The sequence below is a fragment of the Salvelinus namaycush genome, chromosome 18, assembly GCF_016432855.1.
Source record: "Salvelinus namaycush isolate Seneca chromosome 18, SaNama_1.0, whole genome shotgun sequence".
NCBI lineage: Eukaryota > Metazoa > Chordata > Actinopteri > Salmoniformes > Salmonidae > Salvelinus > Salvelinus namaycush.
Window position 1 is genome coordinate 6,786,203 of NC_052324.1, and position 21,190 is coordinate 6,807,392.

The 21,190-nt window shown below is 46.7% G+C and overlaps 1 protein-coding gene across 1 annotated transcript in view; it reads right to left on the reverse strand.

Annotated features, from left to right (window-relative positions):
- fam172a (family with sequence similarity 172 member A) overlaps positions 1–20,047 on the reverse strand; it is a 193,387-nt gene extending 173,340 nt beyond the window's left edge. The window contains exons 1-6 of the mRNA XM_039013177.1: positions 19,952–20,047; positions 19,116–19,173; positions 16,333–16,434; positions 13,569–13,669; positions 3,754–3,819; positions 2,497–2,688 (exon numbers count right to left, since the gene is read on the reverse strand). Of these exons, the coding sequence (XP_038869105.1) occupies positions 2,497–2,688; positions 3,754–3,819; positions 13,569–13,669; positions 16,333–16,434; positions 19,116–19,173; positions 19,952–19,993 (561 nt within the window). The 5' untranslated portion in view covers positions 19,994–20,047. The remainder of the gene's footprint in view (positions 1–2,496; positions 2,689–3,753; positions 3,820–13,568; positions 13,670–16,332; positions 16,435–19,115; positions 19,174–19,951) is intronic.
- Between the last annotated feature and the right edge of the window lie 1,143 nt (positions 20,048–21,190).

Below are 21,190 nucleotides of genomic sequence, written 5' to 3' on the forward strand. Positions count from 1 at the left end.
TGTATATATGTGTAAAAGGCTCCCTTTGTCTCCATTAGAACACACTGGCAATGACTGCGGAGCGCATGGTTCCTCTGCATCTCGTGGTAGTACACACGAGACAGGTCCAACAGGGGGTAACACAGGGAGTCAGGTGGGGGGGGGGCATGTTTGAGGAGGGGGGGGTGAATGAATTGTATCCTGCCGTGCATCTGCACGGAATTGCCTTTGTTAGAAAACAGTATAACAGTTTATTATAGCAGAGTACCATTCTGGCATGGTTACCACATAAGGAGAGGGAACACCTAAGGCCCTAAATCAGTCCCGCCTACACTTTAGCCTCCTCAGACAGTGCACACTCCGCCGTTCAATATCCTGGACACTACAGCTCTCTCTGTGGCTGTACAGCTCTCCAAGAGAGGAGTCTTCCGGGCAGGAAGGGGAGAAAATGAGAGAAGAGTGGAGGACATGATGAATCTGCAGCGTGAAGAGGTTCTACTTGATCTCCTGGTCGGCCGTGCGTTAATCAGCCCACCTGAGATGAGAGGCGGAGATAACGTCTCCTCGTAGAGTCGGGCTAGAGCTACCACTCAGGTAGTCAGAGAGGGAGCTGTCTGTCTGCCTGTCTGCCTGTCTGCCTGTCTGCCTGTCTGCCTTGCTTCCGCTTTACCTAACCACGTAACCAGAGTTTTTCCTGGTCTGGTCACATGGTCAGGGAATAACCCCTGGCTTTCCTCCTAACACCTTTGCAATCTCAGGGGCCTCATCTTGGGTCAGTTGAGCATTTTCCCTACTAATGGTTAAGGTTGTGATTGGGAGAGGAGTAACTGATCCTAGATCTGTACCTAGGGGAAATGTCACTAGGAAGTGCCAACAGTAGTGGCTAATAGGTATCCAGCCAGAGTGGAAGGACTTCCTGTAAATGCCATGACGATGTGTCAAAGGCGTAAGGATACGGCTCCTTGTTTTATCGTGATGAATGGACACGGCTACACTCACAGCGGTCTCTATATCTCGCCTGTCACTTTGCTTCTGAGGAACGCAACTCTCCGGGCAAATGTAATAATAACCAGTCGTACTGTAACACACACACACACACACACACCTGCTCCAGTCGCGCCGGCAAATAAACCTGGCCGTCTGCGCAAGTCTTTATGACATTTAGAAGGCGGGAGAGAGGGGAAGAAAGCAGGGATCTCCCCTAAGTCAATTTGAACGGTGGGACGATTAAATTAGGCAGGTAGCTTAGGCCAGGTTGACAAATGAGTGCTGTGATGAGGGGGGAAATAAGAGTGTGGAGAGCCGGGGCTTCCGGCGCGCTGACGCAGACCTGCCGTACACAAGGGCACGGGGGAGAAGAAATGAGAATCTAAATTACACTTCACACAACATCGGCATCACGGCTCGCGCTAAAACTTCACCTGGGTTTACACATTATGGATGGAGGAATGTGGAGTCTGTGGAGGAATGTGGCTGCCCTAGAAATAGGGGTTTTCATCGGAGAGAGCCCTAACAAAACAATAGAATACCTCTCTGTGTCAGAGAAGGAAGTGAAAGGAGAGACTCGAGGTGGTCTCAACGCTAAGGCCTTTCTTCACTACCTCACATCACCACCATTATCTACAACAACATACTGCTTCCACCACCACCCCCCCCACAACCCAACCCTTGGCTATCTCTAGGGTACATACTCGTGAAAGAGGGCACGGCCGGGATGCTTTCCAAGGGTCTTCGAGAGAGGGGGGATGTGAGAGCGAGACGGAGAGAGGTAGAAAGAGAGAGAGGGAGAGAGATAGAGTGTGTGTGTGTGTGTGTGTGTGTGTGTGTGTGTGTGTGTGTGTGTGTGTGTGTGTGTGTGTGTGTGTGTGTGCAGTGTTGAGGGGGGAGCCATGCAGATCAGGGAGCACGGTGATGTGAAGCTGCTGCAGACCTGAGGGCTGACCTGCAGCTAAGACTCCACACAGAGACAGACAGACAGACAGAGAGAGAGAAAGATCACAGACTAGAACACTGAACTGCAGTACTGCAGCCGCCAGTGTCACACAGGGGAATATAAAGAGAGAGAGATAGAGAGGGGGGGGGGGGGATTGAACAAGATGCATGTACATAAATAGGCTTACAGGCCTGCATACTCACAATAACCCGTTTATAAAATGACAAAGTACTCAACACAAATCAAAATGAAACCAAGACATATATACACCACAGAAACAACACAGAATCACATGTTCAATGTCCCTTACACACACGCACGCACACACACACACACAGCAGCCTAGGCGCATCTAAAAAGCCCCGGCCAAGCTACAGCCCTAACCTACCAGGCTACCATAAGTCACAAGGCCACACCCAGGTCTGCCATTGACAAAGACAAACAAGACCCATACCTAAACACAATCTGCAGAGCCCACCCCATGGTTACCCCATGGTAACCTCAACCACCCCTGCCAACCTAACACCTCTGTACCACTGGCAGGCTAACCCCCCCAGTGTCACCCGGGTGGGCGGCGCCCCTACCTCCTGGGCGCGGGTGATGAAGGGGATCTGTGTTCCCGAGTCAAGGTCTTGGTTGATGATGAGGCGTCGTGCCCACTGGCCGGCCCGGACCACCCCGCACCCCTGGATGAGCACCAGCAGCTTGGCAGGGTTGGACATGGCATCAGCACTCAGGTAGATGAAGCTCTTGGGCTCCTCCTCTGTGGCATCCACCTGGTCACATGACACAGTATCATCCTTTCATTAGTGCTGCAATTTGAACAAATACGTCATCAAAATCATTTTCAGAAGTACAGTACTCAGAAGGCCATGTTAGCATGTCTTTGGAACGCGGGTGGGTGGGACGGGGGGGTCTGACATCCTCCGTAGTAACGAATAAGTCCTTTCAAAAAAAATATGTCCAATGAGTGTGTCCTCAACTGCCCTTGGATGGACGAGGTCCCCAGTGTGCCTAGAGGAATCTCTGAGGAGACACGCACTGTCCATAAAAACCATGGGTGGCAGCTGCAAGAACTTAATCCAAGCAGACAAAGAAAAACGGGAGGGGGAGAAATCTCAGCCTGTCTTTCTTTCTCTTGTTCCCTCCTTCTATACTTGGCCCTGGTTAATCTGCTTAAAATCTGCGGTCACAAGTTCAACTCGAGGCAGGTGGACGGACCCACCACTACCACACGCCCGCGGAACCGTGCGATATTCCGGCCGAATAATGAGATAAATAGAGCAGGCAGAGTGTAAAAGTGTACAGGTGTAAAAAAAACTGGGTTAGCTAGGTGATTTATAGGTTGTTCATGCCGTTAACGGTGCCTCCCTGCGCCAGAACAACAGAGGCCGTAAACATTCGCTATGAACAGGGATAGAGAAATGCTAAGTGGAAAAAGGACCAATCTTCCTCAGAAACGAAGATCAACGGGGGGGGGGGGGGTCAAGCATGTGTTGAACGTTGGGATGAGCAGAGAGCAAGAATGGACCAGTGAGAGGGAATAAAGTCTCTTTGAGCGCATTTGAATGCAAAACAGATATAGCGACAGCTTTTCCTGACTCAGAGACGACGTGTCACAAATACAGTTCATTTGTTGAGGAGACACTTTTGGACAAAGAGAGAGAAATTAAAAAGCTTATTTCCTTCTCTCCGATTCCTAGTTTTCCGCGGGACACTCGACATCATAATCATTCTCGGAAGCCGACGCATTCACGTCAACTTTCACGTTTAATATCCCCCATAATCTTTAAAAGGCCTGAACGCCTCGTTTTTTTTCATTCTCACTCACAAATACTTACCGGCACGATTTCCTTTGTCAGGTTGCACTTTGTCTCCAGCAGTTGGTAAACATAATGCGTGATGATCTGAAAGACAAAGAAAAGAAAAAAAAACTGAAAATCTTTATTCGCAACGAACACAACGACGGCACAGTTTGCAGTACACACCTCACGTTGATGCCACTTCCAAATCCATGTACAGCAACACAGCAAGAACAGCATGTAGCTTGAGAGAAGAAGCATGTACTTTTACTTGGTTCGTGTACACAGTGTATAGTCAGTGTATTTGGCCCCTAGACAGACAGGCGGTACTGTACGTGTGAGCTAATTGAAAGTGTTTGGAGTTGGACGTGCCGTGCTCTTGGAGCTCAGAGCTCAGAGCAGTCCCGGTATAGAGGGAATGGACGCCAAGGGAGGGAATCTGTGATACAACCACCGAGCTGATGTTTATCCTCCCAGCCACAGCACTGAGGAACTTGTATACAGTGCAATTTCAACCCCAGGCCAACGGTTTCATGGTTCAATGACATCAACTACTTTTTCTTTCTTTTTTAACCCCGTCTCCTCCCCTTTCTCTCGCTCCCGTTCGGACTCCTCGGCAGCTGAAAACATAAAGGGCTTTTGTGGCGTCGTTTTGTTTGGACGCGAATGAGAGAGGGATGAGGGAGGGGGAGAAAGAACTTTGACGGTCGTGTTTTGGCGTGTTTGTAGCGGATGATGATGATGTCTCAGCTGTGGCGGTTAGGGGGTATTACTGGGGGTGTTTATCAGACGTGCCCAGCCTGGCATGGAGGTGCAGCGATGTGGTCTAGTGGCCCAAGCCGGGTGGGCGAGGACAAGGGGTGTGTGGTGTGGCATGGTGTGGGTGAGGTCTGTGGCGCCTGGGGGGGACGTCTGCTGTGACCACAGGGACAGCTGGACAGGCCAGAGTCAGGTCCCTCCCTGTCCTCTGTTTGTGTGTTCGCTTTAGCTGGACCCCCTGGAGCCGCACAGGACACCAAGGGGCTGGGAGGGAGAGAGGAGGCGCCGTGGAGGCAGAGCGTGTCAGGTCTGAGCCCTGAGACACACAGGCACACACAAACTGAGTGACCACTGTCACACTGTTGCCTAGGTACTTAAACCTATTTACATCAGTACAACACAACATAGTTGTATACACCCATACCCCAAAACTACCAGATAGCACTATGGTACGGTCACAGGTTCCAATACAACACTCCACAACATTGCACAGAGTTAAACCAATACCTAGAAGTTCAATATTCAAAGCCCACAGTCTCCTCTAAGCAAAGTCAGAGGGAAAAGGCTAATACCAATCATTATAACCACATGCTCTTTTAAAGCCAAAAGAAAGTCATTGCTAACCTGATTATGTGTCTAAAGAAACACATTATGGACAAATGATGCCGTGAGATATGATTAGGAGGGACTAGCCAATCGCAGGCCTGGCGCACAGACCAAATGAGATGACAGATTTGACCATTTGACCCGCTAGATGGGGAACGCTAAGAGACATAGCTGTGGCCACATCAGCTAATTCACTAAATGTCAGGCTCCCTGATGAAGACTAAAATGATTGCAAGGCTCAATATGCACATTTTTAATGGCATCAATAACCCGAGCAGGAAACTTCATTTGTGCTACATTATTTGTTCAGCGCCTCAGGTGGCCTGAAAACCATCTGACGTGGAAAAAGATAAGGAATGGGGAGGTGGGGGAGGGGGGAAGTGGACTGAGAGTGTGTGTGAGTGTGAGTGTGTGTGTGTGTGTGTGTGTGTGTGTGTGTGCATATGTAGGCAGAGCACGCACGAAGCAGAGTGTATATGTGCTGTTTCGTGTGTGTCCGTCCGCCGGTACACAGAGGTCTTTGTTCAGGTTGACAGACAGGCCCAGGGTCAGGATACAGGGGCTTGCTGATTGGAGTCAGATGAGGAAGCACAGCTCTGAGATCAGTATCACTCCAGGCCCGGATGAGAGAGAGAGAGGGAGTCCACACACAAGCCCAAAATAACAAACCCCACAGAGGACTTTTTAATTTATTTTACCCTTATTTATTATTTTACAAGGTAAGCTGACTGAGAACAAGTTCTCGTTTACAGCAACGACATGGGGAATAGTTACAGGGGTGAGCAGGGGGCGGGGGATGAATGAGCCAATTGGAACCCGGGGATGATTAGGTGACCATGATGGTATGAGTGACAGCTTGGGAATTTAGACAGGACACCGGGGTTAACACCCCTACTCTTACGATAAGTGCCATGGGATCTTTAGTGACCACAGAGAGTCAGGACACCCGTTTAACGTCCCATCCGAAAGACGTCCCCTTATTACTGCCCTGGGGCATTGGAATATTTTTTTGGGGGGGACCGTCCAACACCACTTCTAGCAGCATCTGGTCTCCCATGCAGGGACCGACCAGGACCAACCCTGCTTAGCTTCAGAGGCAAGCCAGCAGAGGGATGCAGGGTGGTCTGCTGCTGGCAACATGGTCAACTTAGATGACATGGTTACAGAGTCAAAATATCATATGCTGATGAGAGCCACCACACAAACACACACACACACACACACACACACACACACACACTAGAAGAAACTTCACTACTATGTGAAAATGGCTACCATCGCTGCGTGGGCCTCAGCCATCTCTCTCTGCAGCCGATCAGCGGCATAAGCTACAGCACTTTGTCACATCATTAACACAGTGTTATTAGTCTTATAATGAAAGGCCTGGCCCTGCAGGTAGTGGAGGAGTGCTAAGTGGTTCTGTCTATCTCTCCCTGGAGCCATGTCTGTCTGGGGCTGGCTGCTGGTGCCGCTGAGGTTGATTGTGATAGTGGGGGTGCACTCAACACTGACGGAGATTGGGGACATTTGGCTGATGCCCCCCCCAAAAAACAGCCTAACCGTCAAAATTAGACGTACTGCCGGTATTACTTAAACTACTCGCTGTGGCAAAAATGACAGCGCGGCCAAGTGTGGCGAGGAAGACGCATCTACCCCTGACCCTGGGACATCAGTTGGATGATGTCTGCACATGTCTCTGAAAGCAGCGTAGCGGTCACCACCTCCACATCCCAAGGTCTCCTCTACTCATCATCGAGGCCAGGCGATTCTAAACAGACCCTTTCGTCTCCCTTTCTCTGGGGGCCTATGTGGTTCGTTTTAGGGGAAGTGCTGTGGTGACGTACCCCCACGGTGCCCCAGGAACCAGGAGGAGCAGAGAGGAAGGAAGGGCTTACAGGAGGGCTCAGTCTGTTGGAGAGAAAGGTAATCCTAGGGAGCATGTGTGTGGCTGGTGCCAGCTCCCACCGCGGTAGACCGCTGAGACTGCAGGGAGGGAGGGTGGGTGACTGGCCTTGACCAAGCGCTTTCCACTGAGTGGGCGAGCGATAGCAGCACCCCCCCTCCCTCAACGCACCTCTCCTACCCTTCTCCTCTTCTCTCTACTGCCCCCATCATCTCACCCCCCCCGGTTAAGGCCTTAATGAAGACCACTGTGTCGGTAAGTCGATCTGTTTGTAAACTAACCTGGTGGAAAAACCCTCTTCAAACTAACAGGGGAGGGCCTTCCTCAGATAGAGAGGGAGAGGGGTGAAAGAGAGAGAGAGGGGGTAGAATCCAGACCTCCCACATTGTGTAATGCTCTCTGATTACTCCAGTCATGCTTGGTCCAGCTGACCTCTCGAGGTGATAAGGAGATGATCCACCGGACATGGGGGTGGGGGGAGAGGAGGAGGGGATAAGGGTTACCCCAGATAACGGGGGTGGGGGGAAAGGTGGGAGAGGAGGGAGTGAGTGTTGCCCCGGGCAAGGGAGGTGGGGGGGGACGACGACGAGGGTTACAACTAGGGTTGCAGAGCAATCAGTAATTTGCCAAAGTTACCAGAATCTTCAGCAATTTTGGTAATTAACAGAAAATCTATGGCAATTATCGTAAATTATACTTGGATTTTTTTTTTTTAAACAATTATTCACATATTTTATTCATTTATGATATGTGTGTCCATATAGTTATAGTAGCTAGACCATATGGTTCAATAAAAAAATGGCCTAATTAATGAAAAAAGCATATAATCAACAACGGCATTACCTTTACAACTGCAACTTGAGCAACTATTTACTTTTTTCACAACTGCCACCAACAGTTTGATGCCAAAATATTGACAACAAATACATACTGATAATGTGTACAAAAACATAAAGCATTTTTCATGCTGAAACCCTGATATAAAAAAAAAAATGGTATTCACTAAATTGATGGTTCATATTTAGGAGAATGTTTTACAGCTTTGTCATTCTCGTTTTTATTTCAAAATCATCTTAGTCAATTATTTCATATATTTTTTACATGCGATGAGGCCACACAGAGGGCCAGAGATTATTACAGACACCTGTGATCATCTGAAGTACCCAAAAGGACCACTAGATGTCTTGTGATTGGATTTCATGGATTTTATGTAACCTATGAAAGAAACCAACATTCTGGTAGTTTACTGGTAAACTTCTAAAGTTTCCAGTAAAATACCCTCCCTTTGCAACCCTAGTTACAACTGACATGGGGGGGGGTGGGGCGGGGAGATGGGAGGAGGAGGTGGTGAGGGTTACCCCGGGTCTGACCGTAGCTCAAAAGCCCAAACACAGACCACAGTTGGCTATGGAGCAGGCCTGCCCTGCTCTGTCTAGTGGTGGCTGGAGATGTGGGCCTGAGGAATGGGAGAGTGACCTCTACTGACTGTACTGGCTGGTTTAAGTACCGCTCTACCACACTTCCCAAACAGAGAGAGAGAGACAGAGAGAGAAAGAGAGAGAGAGAGACACACGAGAGCAGGCGGTCCGGAGCTCTCTCTAAAAGCCACTTACGCAGAGAGGCACACGGCGACGATATCAAAGCTGTTTACATAATGAAAGTGAGGAGAGCTCGGCATGCTTACAGTGACAGGGGCCCGGGAAAGAAACGCTTCTTCTTTAAGGAAGAATAGAAAAAGATGAAGAAAATCCCCAAACAACAACAAAAAGACAACGGCAGCAGTAAAGCAAAGCTACGGGAGGAGAGAGCAAAAGGAAGAATAGTGTTTATTTTAAGGGTGGGCTTGTCTAACATCAGGCTGAGATTTAAAATAGAGTCAATTGTTGTCTTACTTCAACCCCCTCCCGTCTCGTCTTTTTTTATCAGTTGGGTATATGGAAGAACAAAGCTCCCCAACGCAATTCCCACAAGGTCCCTGTGTTGCGTCTGCCTGTATCTGGGGGAAGTTTCTTCTCCGGAGAGAGGGAGGGAGGGGGGTGTCTGCATGGAGGCTCATCTCACTTCCTCTCCCGCTCTCCCTCCTCTCAGGCTACGCGCCGTGCTGCGCTGCACTCCTTAATGGCAGTCTAATGACCACCTCAGGTGTTACCTCGGAAGCCGGCCGAGGGATAATTCACTTTTAAAGTACGGCACCGTGGCTGCCTGTGCTCTGGCTCGCCTCCCTTCCCCGCCCACCCTCACTCCCTCCCTCCCTTTCTACCAGCCACGCCGTGGGGTTCGAGGAGTGATGAGATGCCATAAATCAAGAGAGACAGCTGCCATTTTGCTCCTCTTTAGAGGGATCCTCTTAACTTCCAAAACAAAACGTCCGTGACTGATAGGGGTGTGTGGGCTCGCCGTTGCCATCGCGCGCCCTGCTTCCCATCTCGCTCACGGGTATACAGTAGAGCAGAGGCCTACTGCTTCCTCCCCGGGTGGGTGAAGGCGAGCGTGTCTTTTTGCCATTTCATCATTACCCTTCAGTTGTGCACTCCTTTTAAAAGGTAACATGACCATACTCGTGACTAGATAAAACACCAGATTGCGGATTAAATCGGCATGTACTGTTCATTTGATCAATTCAACTGCATGTACAGCACACACAGGACCCACCGGTGTTAACTAGTAGCTTTGAGCTCGCCGTCGCAAACTGGCTCTACTGTATAAAGGGATGAGCCAACGATACACACGGCAGAGAGAGAGAGAGAGAGCGAAACACACAAAGAGAGAGAGAGATCTTCACAATACAGCCATCTGGCTGGGCCCAGGTTCATTAGAATATTGTGTGTGTGTGTGTGTGTGTGTGTGTGTGTGTGTGTGTGTGTGTGTGTGTGTGTGTGTGTGTGTGTGTGTGTGTGTGTGTGTGTGTGTGTGTGTGTGTGTGTGTGTGTGTGTGTGTGTGTCTGTCATCCCACAGATGCAGGGAGGTGGGGAGAAAAATCCTCATTTATTAACAGCTTAATTCAGCTCCATCTGGGCCTGGCATCATGCTTGTCATCTATCAGGGGGAACTATCACTTACAGCAACAATTACACTTTCACTGAGCCCTACAGGGCCCAGGTCACCCTGATTCTACACACACAGGCATGCAAGACCGCGTGCACACACACACACACACACACACACACACATAACCTCAAAGGTAATCTTGGAACACACACACACTCATGAACAATAGCTTATGAAGAACTTCAGAAGTGTGCATGTACAAGCGTGCGCGCACACACACACACACACACACTTGCTGAAATAGACAGACACAGCTCCAAGGGGTACTAGATAGCGTTCAATGATGCAGATCAAACAATGATCTCTCATTCGTGTGTGTGTGTGAGTGTGTAGCGGGTTCGGCTAAGACAATAGTGGGAGATATTAACACGGGGAGAACGTGGATCGGCTGACTGAGCACGAGGCAGGCGTTTCAATTTCCCCCGCAGCCCCCAGAGGCCCCCCCCCCACACACACAGTAAGTTAATGCCTCCATCTCTCTGTTTTCCCATCAATATCAACACCCGGACAGAACGGGTGAGGCTGAGGGGAAGGGGATCGCTGCTGGGCTACAACTAGCTTCAGATCACTACCCGGCTGCGGTTCATTCAACGGTCAAATAAAATACATCTCCTTTCAAACAACGATCAGCATATAACTAGCATACCGTCCCCCGCCGTGCCAATGTGTGTAGAGTAGCCTGGCGCTGCGTAGCGATGCTGCCTGGGTTCCTGTCGTACTAATGGAGATGTCAGAGCGGGGATGCTCTTGCCCCTGTTCCCTGGCCGATGGAGGCTTTTTGATGCATTAGGTTTAATCTGGCTGACAACATGTAGAGAAGACCAGGGCTTTCACACACACCACTCACACAGATACCAGAACAAACAGCCTTTTAATCGCTGCACAAGGTCTTATCCAAACAGGGAGAACAGATGTGACGCTTCTGCCGCTCACATCCACGCACGCACACACCCACACACACATATCCACAGGGATCGACACAATAGCAGTTTATTCAACAAACAGCACCTTAAATTATTGGCATCGTGAGGCTGGTATTCAGAGGTTTTCAGACAACTCAATTCAATATGCTAATTCACCACAAACTGGGACATCATAAACCCGTTAATGTAGAGTACAGTGAAGGATTTGTGCTCCTTGGAAAGATCTTCGCATTGAGCTGTAAAATATATAAATAAAATGAGAATACTTATTAAAATCTGGGCCCACAATGCAATGCCCCTTCATTCAACCCCAGCTGCGAATCTTTCCTCCACGCCGGCCATCGAGACGTCGTCCCCCCATTCAGACGAGGCTGAAGTGCAAATTGGACATCTGGTGCTGTGATGCCTCTCACAATGTGGCCGCCATTTCTCCCTAGCACTGCACTGTCATAGCTAGCTCTGCTCGGAAGACTGGCAGGGCCACAGAAGAGAGGGAGGGAGAGCGAGAGACACAGAGGCAGAGAGCAACAGAGAGAGACAGATAGAGGGAGCGAGAGAGAGAGAAACAGAGAGAGACAGAGAGAGAGAGAAACACAGACACAGAGAGCAACATAGAGAGACAGATAGAGGGAGCGAGAGAGAGAGAAACAGAGAGAGACAGAGAGAGAGAAACAGACACAGAGAGCAACATAGAGAGACAGCTAGAGGGAGCGAGAGAGAGAGAAACAGAGAGCGAGAGAGACAGAGAGAGAGAAACACAGAGACAGAGAGCAACAGAGAGAGACAGAGAGAGCGAGGGAGAGACAGAAAGAGAGAGATGACGCTGGCCCCCACCCATGCGGGTTGGGTGGGCGCTCTCTTGCTCATACACCGCCAACCCCAGGGACAGTCATGGAAGGGCATAGCATCTCCTTGCTTCCCTGTCCACCCCTGCACATTGCATATTGGGTAGTGCACCCACTCCAGGGCGATTGGTTGATCGAGGGCATGCATGCTTCAGGACGGCCATTGTTGTGAACGAGGGCTCTCAGCTGCCGGATATTTTTTTGCGCTCACATCTAAACCTTGAATTACCCAGGCCTGATCACACACACAGGAGTCCTAACCAACAATAGCCACGCAACTCTCTGTAACTCTACTCCGATATCTCGTTATCACAAGCTAGCTTCACCAACCGACAAAGCCTTTAAGTTCCCAATGAACGAGACGCCGCCTCTTTTGAACCACAGAACGTCAATACCATATTAGCTCCTTAACGAGTTAACTAAGCGTCTGGGCCTGCGCCTGATGTCCGAGTTCAGGAAGTTTAACCGACTGCGTTCTCGGGACGACTCCAATCCGCGCGACCAAAGTGTTTGCTTCCAGCGTTTCAGACGCTGGCGAGATACCAGCAGGAGAAAGGGAGCTTTCAACAAAAGGATAGTTCACAAAGGACGTACCTGGATTAGAAATTAAAACACACAGGTAATCCCACCAAAGAGTCCATCTTTCGCTTTGAACTTGAAAGAACGCGGGGAACAATTAAAAGCAAAATAGCGGGGTTGCGAATGAAACAAAAGATTTACCAAAGAAAAGCATTGGTTCGGGATTAGCTCATGCATATTGCACGGCTTGAGACGGAAGTGAACGCAAAGTGAACTTTTGGGTGAGGTGTGACAGCGTGATGGGTACATCGCACGTCAGTCAGTGCGTCGGTCCCGTCCGTCTGTCAGGGGCTAACCGAACCTTCAGGCTGGTAATCCTGACAAGCGGATATCAAATACAATTGTATTGGTCACTTACACATCTTTAGCAGACGTTATTGCGGGTGTGGCGATATACAGTATGTAGGCCTACATTGTGTGACATATGAGCTCTGTGTAGCTGCGTCTCCATATACCAGCATACTTACCAAAGCTGTATGATATATACACACACACACACACACACACACACACACACGCCTGCTAGAGCAGTGAAAGTGTCGAGGGCCTGGTAGGATTAAGGGTGTTTTGAATGTGAAGGTGTAAACAGCACGACCGCTGAGCCAGTTATAAATCAGGGTTTGATCACTCAAAACACAACACACACACACACACATACTAAGACGGTCGTCCACCACTGCTGCCAAGGAGGATCCACCACGTCCTGCCAACCACCGTGCCCACAAACACGTCACTCTCAAGAGATGTGCCAGGCAGAGAAAGAACACATTATGCATAGAGGCCCTTAGAAGACAACTCCGAGAAATAAAAGAACACACGCAGTCATGTGACATGGTGTGTGTGTGTGCGCACGCGCGGTGCGTGTGTGTTCAATACCGCTCTAAATCAAATGAAAGAGTTATACAATCTGGGGAGCACAGATAGAAAAAAAAAAATCCTCATCAAAGTTTGCCCTTAATAATACAATTTGGTAGGATCTATTCTCTCATTTACTTATTCAAATTCAGGGATCCTTTCCTCTTTTGTCTTGTTATAATGAACTTCCTAACCTAGAGTAAAACCGACATTTTTCCGTACAAAAGACAAAAGGACTATAGTAATGCAAAAGTAGAAATGACAATATAACGTATGCCCTGATGATTGATAGACAGAGACAGATGACGACGGGGGTGAGCAGTAACAGTACCTACCTCTCCCAGGGCCTCGTAGCGTTTCTGGTTCCACCTGTGGAGGTCCTCCCGGGCGTTGAACACATACGCCTCGCCCGTCGTGGTGTGCCTCAACCTGCCCTCTGTTAGGCGCAGACAGAAACGCATACAGACACACAGACAGACAAAGACAGACGGAGAGACATACAGACAGACAAAGACAGACAGAAACAGACAGAGAGACAGACAGACAGAAACCGACAGGTAGATAGACAACGATAGACAGAAAGACAGACAGACCGAGAGAAAGATGGAAGGACAGACAGAAACAAAGTTAATCAAGGCCAATCATTGAGACTGATTGAAACCCTCTCCAGGGGGAGTAGTGGGGAAACTTCTTTCAGTATCTCAAGTAGTTTTGTGCCAGGGTAGGGGTCAATCTAGCAAACAAATTGAAACATAATTTACAAATTGAAAAATCCTCAGAGAAAATAGCAAGCAGTTTCAAATTCATGGGCTGAATATCAATCAATCGCAGTAGCCATTCAAAACGGAACTGACCTCAACTATAAGCGTTCAACTGCGGTTGGGACGTGCGTGGTAGAAAGGTCTGGAAGGATAACGATGGACCAATTCCTCAGGTTCCCGAAAGTAAGAGAAAACTAACCGCTGTTCAAACCGACTGCCGCTTCATTACGGCAGGAAAGCTAATGATAGTGTGAGGAGCAGCGGTAGGAGGGGAACACATTTGGTGTTGGGTCTCTACCTCCGTACGGACATGCTGAAGCAGTTCCGCCCTGTCGAAAGAAGCAAACTAGCTTTGACCTTCCGTTCAAACTGAGCCCCATGCTTTTCTGCGCCTCTCTCCCTTCACGCAATTAAAAGCGTTTGTGGCTTCGGTCCCCCCTCCCCATCTGGCAGGTACAAGGCCCGCGGATGCGGGGCGCTCTTTCCAGTCACGAGTCCAACGGCCTTCTGGGACGTCTGGCAGCTCAGGCCCAGACAGCAGGTGTGGCGTAAACTCTCTCTCCTTCTCATTCCTTCTTCATCTCTCTCTCTCCATTTTTTCCCCTCGTCCTGGCCTCGTCACATTTGTCTGTAGTCCACATCCACCTGAGATGTGAGGAGGAGAGAGAGAGCACCACAACTGTTCCCCACGCTGCCTTTGAGGCTGGGCTTTGAATGGCAGCCAATCAGCATTCACCCTGGTAACTCCAATGCCACCGCTCTCTACCAGGCCCAGCCAAGCGGGGAGTGACTGGGTGCAGTGTATGTGCATTAGGAGTTACATTACGGGCAAAAGTAGTAGAATCATTGGGTGGAAACTAGAGATACAAACACAAATTCAGAGTTTACAGGGGATAACTTTTTACCACCCGTGTTTATTTTCATAGCCCAGGTTCATTTTACAATAACAGCTAAATGAGGAACAAGCAGAGAATAATGTGATGAGGGAGCGAGCAATTCAAGACTAGTAGCTTTTTCAAGCTAAACAATTATCCCCGCGTCGGTTTAATGCCTCCAAATACAGAGGTTTACAATGAGGCCATCTATCCTTCCGTTGACACCAGAACATAACAAAGCACAAAACAGTGTTCAATTTAATTGTGACCTCTAACGACTGCAAAACGCAGAACGCTGAAAAACTCAAAAGTACACAACCCAAACAGCCGGAGGGTCTCATACTTTCTCAATTATCCCGCAACGGCAAACCCCGGCCAAAGAAAAAGCATCATGTTAAGATAAAAGACTGCATAAGCATTTTCATCTCTCCCTAAATTGCACCAATTTACACCCTGTTATCGCGTGATAAATCTTACACTGCTTACTCGCCCGGCATTACAACATTTTGCTTTCATCGTTAGCTGTTAGACAACATTTAGCACCGAAAAGCCAGTTTGTCAACATGGAGAACTAATAGCCAGCTTGTGCCTAAGAGATGGGCACCGGGGGGGGGGGTATCGGTTTAAAAAAGGCGCCCGCAGAAAAGTACCTTGAAGAAATCAATTATACATTCACGGTGGTGAGAGGAGAGATCTACGAAACAACGGTGTGTGTGTGTGTGTGTATACGAGAGTTCAGCTCCATCGCCTCCACAACGCGGCCTCTCAGAGGATTACGTTTCCGCAACTTTTCTCCCCTTTTCGAGCATAATTAGCATGCCGTTCTCGATTTTGGAGCTTAATTAGGTGTACATAACCTTGGATTTCCAGTAATGAAAAACCGGAGGGCTACTGTGATGAAGCCATCATCTTAATAATTAAGATACCTGTATAAACTGTACACAGCCTTCTATATATTCATTTCATTACATGGTCATGTTTCTTTTTACACTATATAGACGTAGGCTAACTTTGCTGCTGGAGTGAAGAATACCGTACAGTCGTGGCAGCGCTGAGCCGGAGGGACTTTAGTTTGAATAGAAATGATATTCTTGGAGAGGAGAGTGAAGAAAGACAACCGGGCAGGCTCCTCAGAAGTGGCAGCCCGGGCCTGTTCTTAGGCCAGGTTATGCAAATCCTCCGTCAGAATGAGCGCAAGGCTGAGTAGGTTACTGACAGGCCGTATAGTACACAACATGTCCTCAGCCACAGTACAGCCACACAGTCAGCATAGACTGTGACAGAGAGAGAGAGAGACAGAGAGAGAGACAGAGAGAGACAGAGAGAGAGAGAGAGAGAGCAGTGCAGGAGAAAGAAAGAAGAAGAGGGAGAGGCCACTGGGGGAATATTAAGAGCCAAACACACTAGGCGTCCACCTGGGATAAAATAATCCATACATACAGAATATAAATGATATGACTTACGCTCGTTGAAGGCATACTCAAACTCTTCAAGCGTCTTGGGGAAATTGAGCGGAGGTTCGTCCTTCTTCATGAGTTCGTCCAGGTCTATCCTGGACAACAGGTCTAGGCCAGGTGTGGGGAGGGACACAGGAAATCTATATTAGCTACTTAGCCTTGCTAAAACACAGAGGGCGGCCTTTTCGTGGTGCAAAATCATTGTGCAAAGTGCAAAAAAATACCAGAAACCTCAATCTGTTAGCGTGATTTAACTTGACTTTTTTCTTCAACAATGTGTCATATAAGGAGGCAACTACTTATGTATTGCTCAGTTTAAACTCTTTACAAACATTTGCCTTCTTATAAACACATGTTGTTTTAAATTAAATCACACGTCACACGTGTGACGTCACACAAAATTCAAAAGGGTTTTCGCATACATGACAAAATGACACGGTTTTGCTCATCCATTTAAGACGCATCCATGCACTGAAAAAAAAGACTAGGAGGATTATATAACACGGAACGTTGCATTCAGACACCGTAAAAGTCAAAGACTCCTCGCGGTGTCGTCAAAGCGCAGTCATACTGCTATAGCCTGGAGCGGTAGTGTGATCCATTAAAGTAATCAACTCCATGGTGTTGGCATATGGTGGCTTTGAGTTGGAATCCCATTTGGGTCAAGATCATTTTTAAAAGGAGAATACCCTCCATTGCTGGTCCTCAATTGAAATAGAGCAAATGTGACGAAGTAGCCTGTTATCAAAACCCATTTAAAACCTTAAAGTGTAGAAGTCTACGTCATTTTGCCTATATTCATTGCGGTGACTGATATTTCTGTATTAGACCCCTGAGTGTTGCCTGCTCTTCGATTCACAGTACAACCACAAAATAGCTATTTAAACCCACGTTAGGCTACGTCCAAAAAAAGGGTGTTGATATAGGTGTACACTAGCACAGCAACAAACAAAAAAACACATCCGTGACAATGAAGAAAGCTCTGTTCTTGATCACAATGTCTATATAGGCTAGGCCAGTCAGTAAATAGCATGTTACCAAATTGACAGGAAAGCACAATCAAATGATGTGTCTTTTACTGCATCGGCGTGGTGGGAAAAGTACCCAATTGTCATACTTAAGTGACTGTCACTTAACATACTGTGACAATTGTTGCTGTAGGGGACCATCTTGGTTGAACAGAATGTAACTAATTAAAAAGACTAGGTATTCAGTGCTATTGTAGTGTTTCCTCTCATTATAGCATCATGCATACACTATCACTAATTGGGCCTATTACAAAAGGAGGCTATTGGACGTGGTTAGCGGTCATAACAAAAAAAACACTGATTGCTACATACCTTTTTTGACTTTTACATTAGCAATACCCTTCGAATAATATAACTTACGCCTCATGAGCTTAGTTCAACTGTGTTACCCCATCAGAACCCAAAATATAATCTTGTTTACTAACGTAAACAAACACCGTATAGCCTCAAAACATGGTTAAAACCATCATTTTGATATCAGGGACGTCCTTGCACCCATAGCGCTGTATGAATTAGATGTTTTTTTTGCCTGACTCCCAAATACCGTTTTCTCCCTTTTTGTTTTCCAGGTTTATGTTTTCCCCATTTTTGGGGGGGGGGGGGGGAAAGGGCTCTCAAAATCCTACTTATTTAATAGAAAAACAACCAAATTGGATGTTCTAAGTCCATAAAAATGCTTAAACCACATCAGGAGACCACTGAGAACTGGAAAATAAATCGAACACATTTGGATTTTAGGGTGTAGTTACCCCATTTACTGCCATTGTTTTTGATTAGTGGCGTTTCTGCAGCGCTCATATAATTGCAGAGTTTGCAAAACAAAATGGCCACTGGATTGATGAAAATAATCATTATATCATTCTGCCAGGTAGGCATACGCTACTTGGTAGTCAAAATATAACCAGAAGGTTACAATTAGCATCACTGCTAACGGCTACAGAAAGTGTAGACACACATACACCGAAATAAGCTTTTTGTGCTTATAGAACATTTCTGGGATATTTTATTTCATGAAACATGGACCAACACTTTATATGTTGCGCTTCTATTTTTGTTCAGTATAAGTTCAATAAATGGAGTTTCCGTGTGTCCGTCCGCATTCTTCACAATGCAGACTTTATTGGGCCCTAAGAGTGGTTACAACACTCCATCCCCATCCCTTAGCTGTTTAACAAAACTGAGGTGAGGTTCCTGCTTTGTTATTGTTTGAACTACAAATTGCCCCTTTACTAGTCTCCCGATCTGTTCCATATAAATGGTTGGTGTTTAGCCTTTATAGGGAAAAGCATCCTAAATAGGCCTAGGCTTAACCAGTCAATTCAAACATGGCCATGTGTGTCCCAACTTTACTGGAAACTATGGAAAGACAAAGCGGTTATTGAGAGGAGAAAATCTCTCAACTATAGGCTTCAGCCTAAGAAGGCAAGCACATGTCTCCCTTCAGCAGAATCAGACTGAAGTCCTTCCTACTCTAATAGACTAAAGTCCCCTCTGCAAACAAATGTTGACGCAAACAGTAGGCATAGCTGACAGACAGTAGGAGCGGGCTGAAGATAGTTATGACTTGCACTTTTCACAAGTCTCCATTAACCCGATAACACACAATACCTTGGACACCAATGAATACAAGTTTGCTCGTTTATCAATGACTTTCGAGCTGCGCGTGTGCACAGCGAAAGACAACATTTTCAGGGTACTATACACAAACCCACAGTCACTCATCTGCACAAGGAAGGAAATACCAGTTACCTAGTTGCTCACCTTTCAGGGCAGTAGTTTTCTCTTTATTCTCTTGGCCGGGAATCTGGGCCATAGTTATCTACAAAATGAACAGTATAAAAGTACAGGGTCAAGTAAGCATGGATCTTCTCTTCTTGTGGATCACTGCTGGTTAGCGTTACTCTACATGGAAGGGAATAGAAAATTATTGATTGTTTGTAGAACAGTAGTTAGTTACAATGTACTTTAACAACATTGTTTGTATTGTAGAGGGAGGTACATTATAGTGAAGGCAGCACATTCATTTCTAATAATAGTAACAAGGAATGATTTCACACAGGTATGCAGAAGGCATTGTATCCATCTTGAGTAACGTTAGTTAGCAATGCACACAGAGTAAACCACTTCCCTTACAATTTCATTTCTGGCATTACTTGACACCACTGGTGTAACCACACTGCATTATGCGGTACCATAACGACTATCGTGTAGTTATTGCATAGCCTAATTTAATGTGGCTAGGTAATGTAGACGATTTAGCTAGCTAAACAATTAACATGCAGAAGTGTGCAACTAAGTTAACTAGCTAGCCACCTTAGCTAGATGAAATACCAACAAACACTGCCATATCAAAACGCGTATGTTACAATTTAGACAAAGCAGGGCGAGCGACTGTCTAGGTCAAAAGACAGACATAGGCAACCCAGATGTATTCATGCATAAAATAACAACCAAATGTTAGGGACTGAAAGTGCATTCATGCCAGTGAAGGCACGTCCAAGAGAGAAGCATTCGTTTCACACGTGTGCATGGTCGAAGTAAACGCCAGTGAAATACTACTATGTTTTACAGTCATGCATTTAGCTTCGAACACATACCACCACTACAAACGAATATCCAAAATAACAATTAGCCAGCATCCCCTGCTTCCTTAAAATGTACAAAAACAGGAAGGAATCTCAGAATTGGAAGCTTCCGGGTTACCGAGACAACCGTCTGGAAGGAATATTTAAAGGGACAGCTCCACGCTGTTTCACCCACCATGTTTCACATTGGAATAATTGTGAAGCATTAGGTATGATTTTCTCATCCTATGCCACCCCCCCCCCCCACCCCCCCCCCCACACCCCCACCCCACCACATCCCTGCAACAATGTTTTCAGAAGTATAAGCAGTTTTAATCCTCCTATATAAACATTATATCCCAAAGGCAGGATAGGTCTACTGTTTGAATAAATATGTGTCCTTACATTTGCTCAGGGATATCAAAGAGTCATAACTCCTGCAGAAGCATATTCTCATCCTAAACATTAGAATAAGCTCTTCTTTGGAATTCCCTCCTGTGTAGACTAAACCAAATCAAAGCTTCCATTCTGTCCTGAGAATAGAGGAGAGAAGCCCATTATGTAAACCCTAAAATCTTACAGGAGCAGTGGCTTAACACATTTCTACACCAATATGAAAATAATGATTTGCTTATCGTTATATTATATTAAATGTAAGCAGCACAGTTTTTCAGATAAAGCAAAATAATAGTTTGAGAGTATTTTGTTGTTGTTAGTATAAGTATTCTACTAGTCGTTCATATACTGTATGTATCCTACTGATCACACATTTGAATGAAACTAGGAAAAACAGCAACATATCTGTCTAGTTGACACACTATGTATGTACAGCGGAATAAATAGCAATGTAATGTGATGAAATCATGAAGAAAATATATTATTTATTATTTTCATGTTTAATTCTGGTAGATTCCGTCTCATCTCATGAATAAGAAAATACAGAAAACCTGGAAACAAAAAGTATCACAAATCACAAATAACAAACTATGCTCTCAGCGCACAAATGTGTGACATTGTTTTGGTGTGTGACACAAATGTGTGACACATTCTGGTGACATTGTGTAATCATAACACATCTTTTCCTCTAAATCGGGGGATTTGAAGTGACTTTTTTTGGGAACTGGGAAAGAAATATGCTGACACCAATGCCTTTACACAAGCTTCTTCAACTTCAGTGATCACATAGTCCCTGGATAAACATATTCTCAAGCAAACAAACTCTGCCTCCAATCCAGAAACCTGTCCCGTGGATGTGCACCAAAAATATGAAAT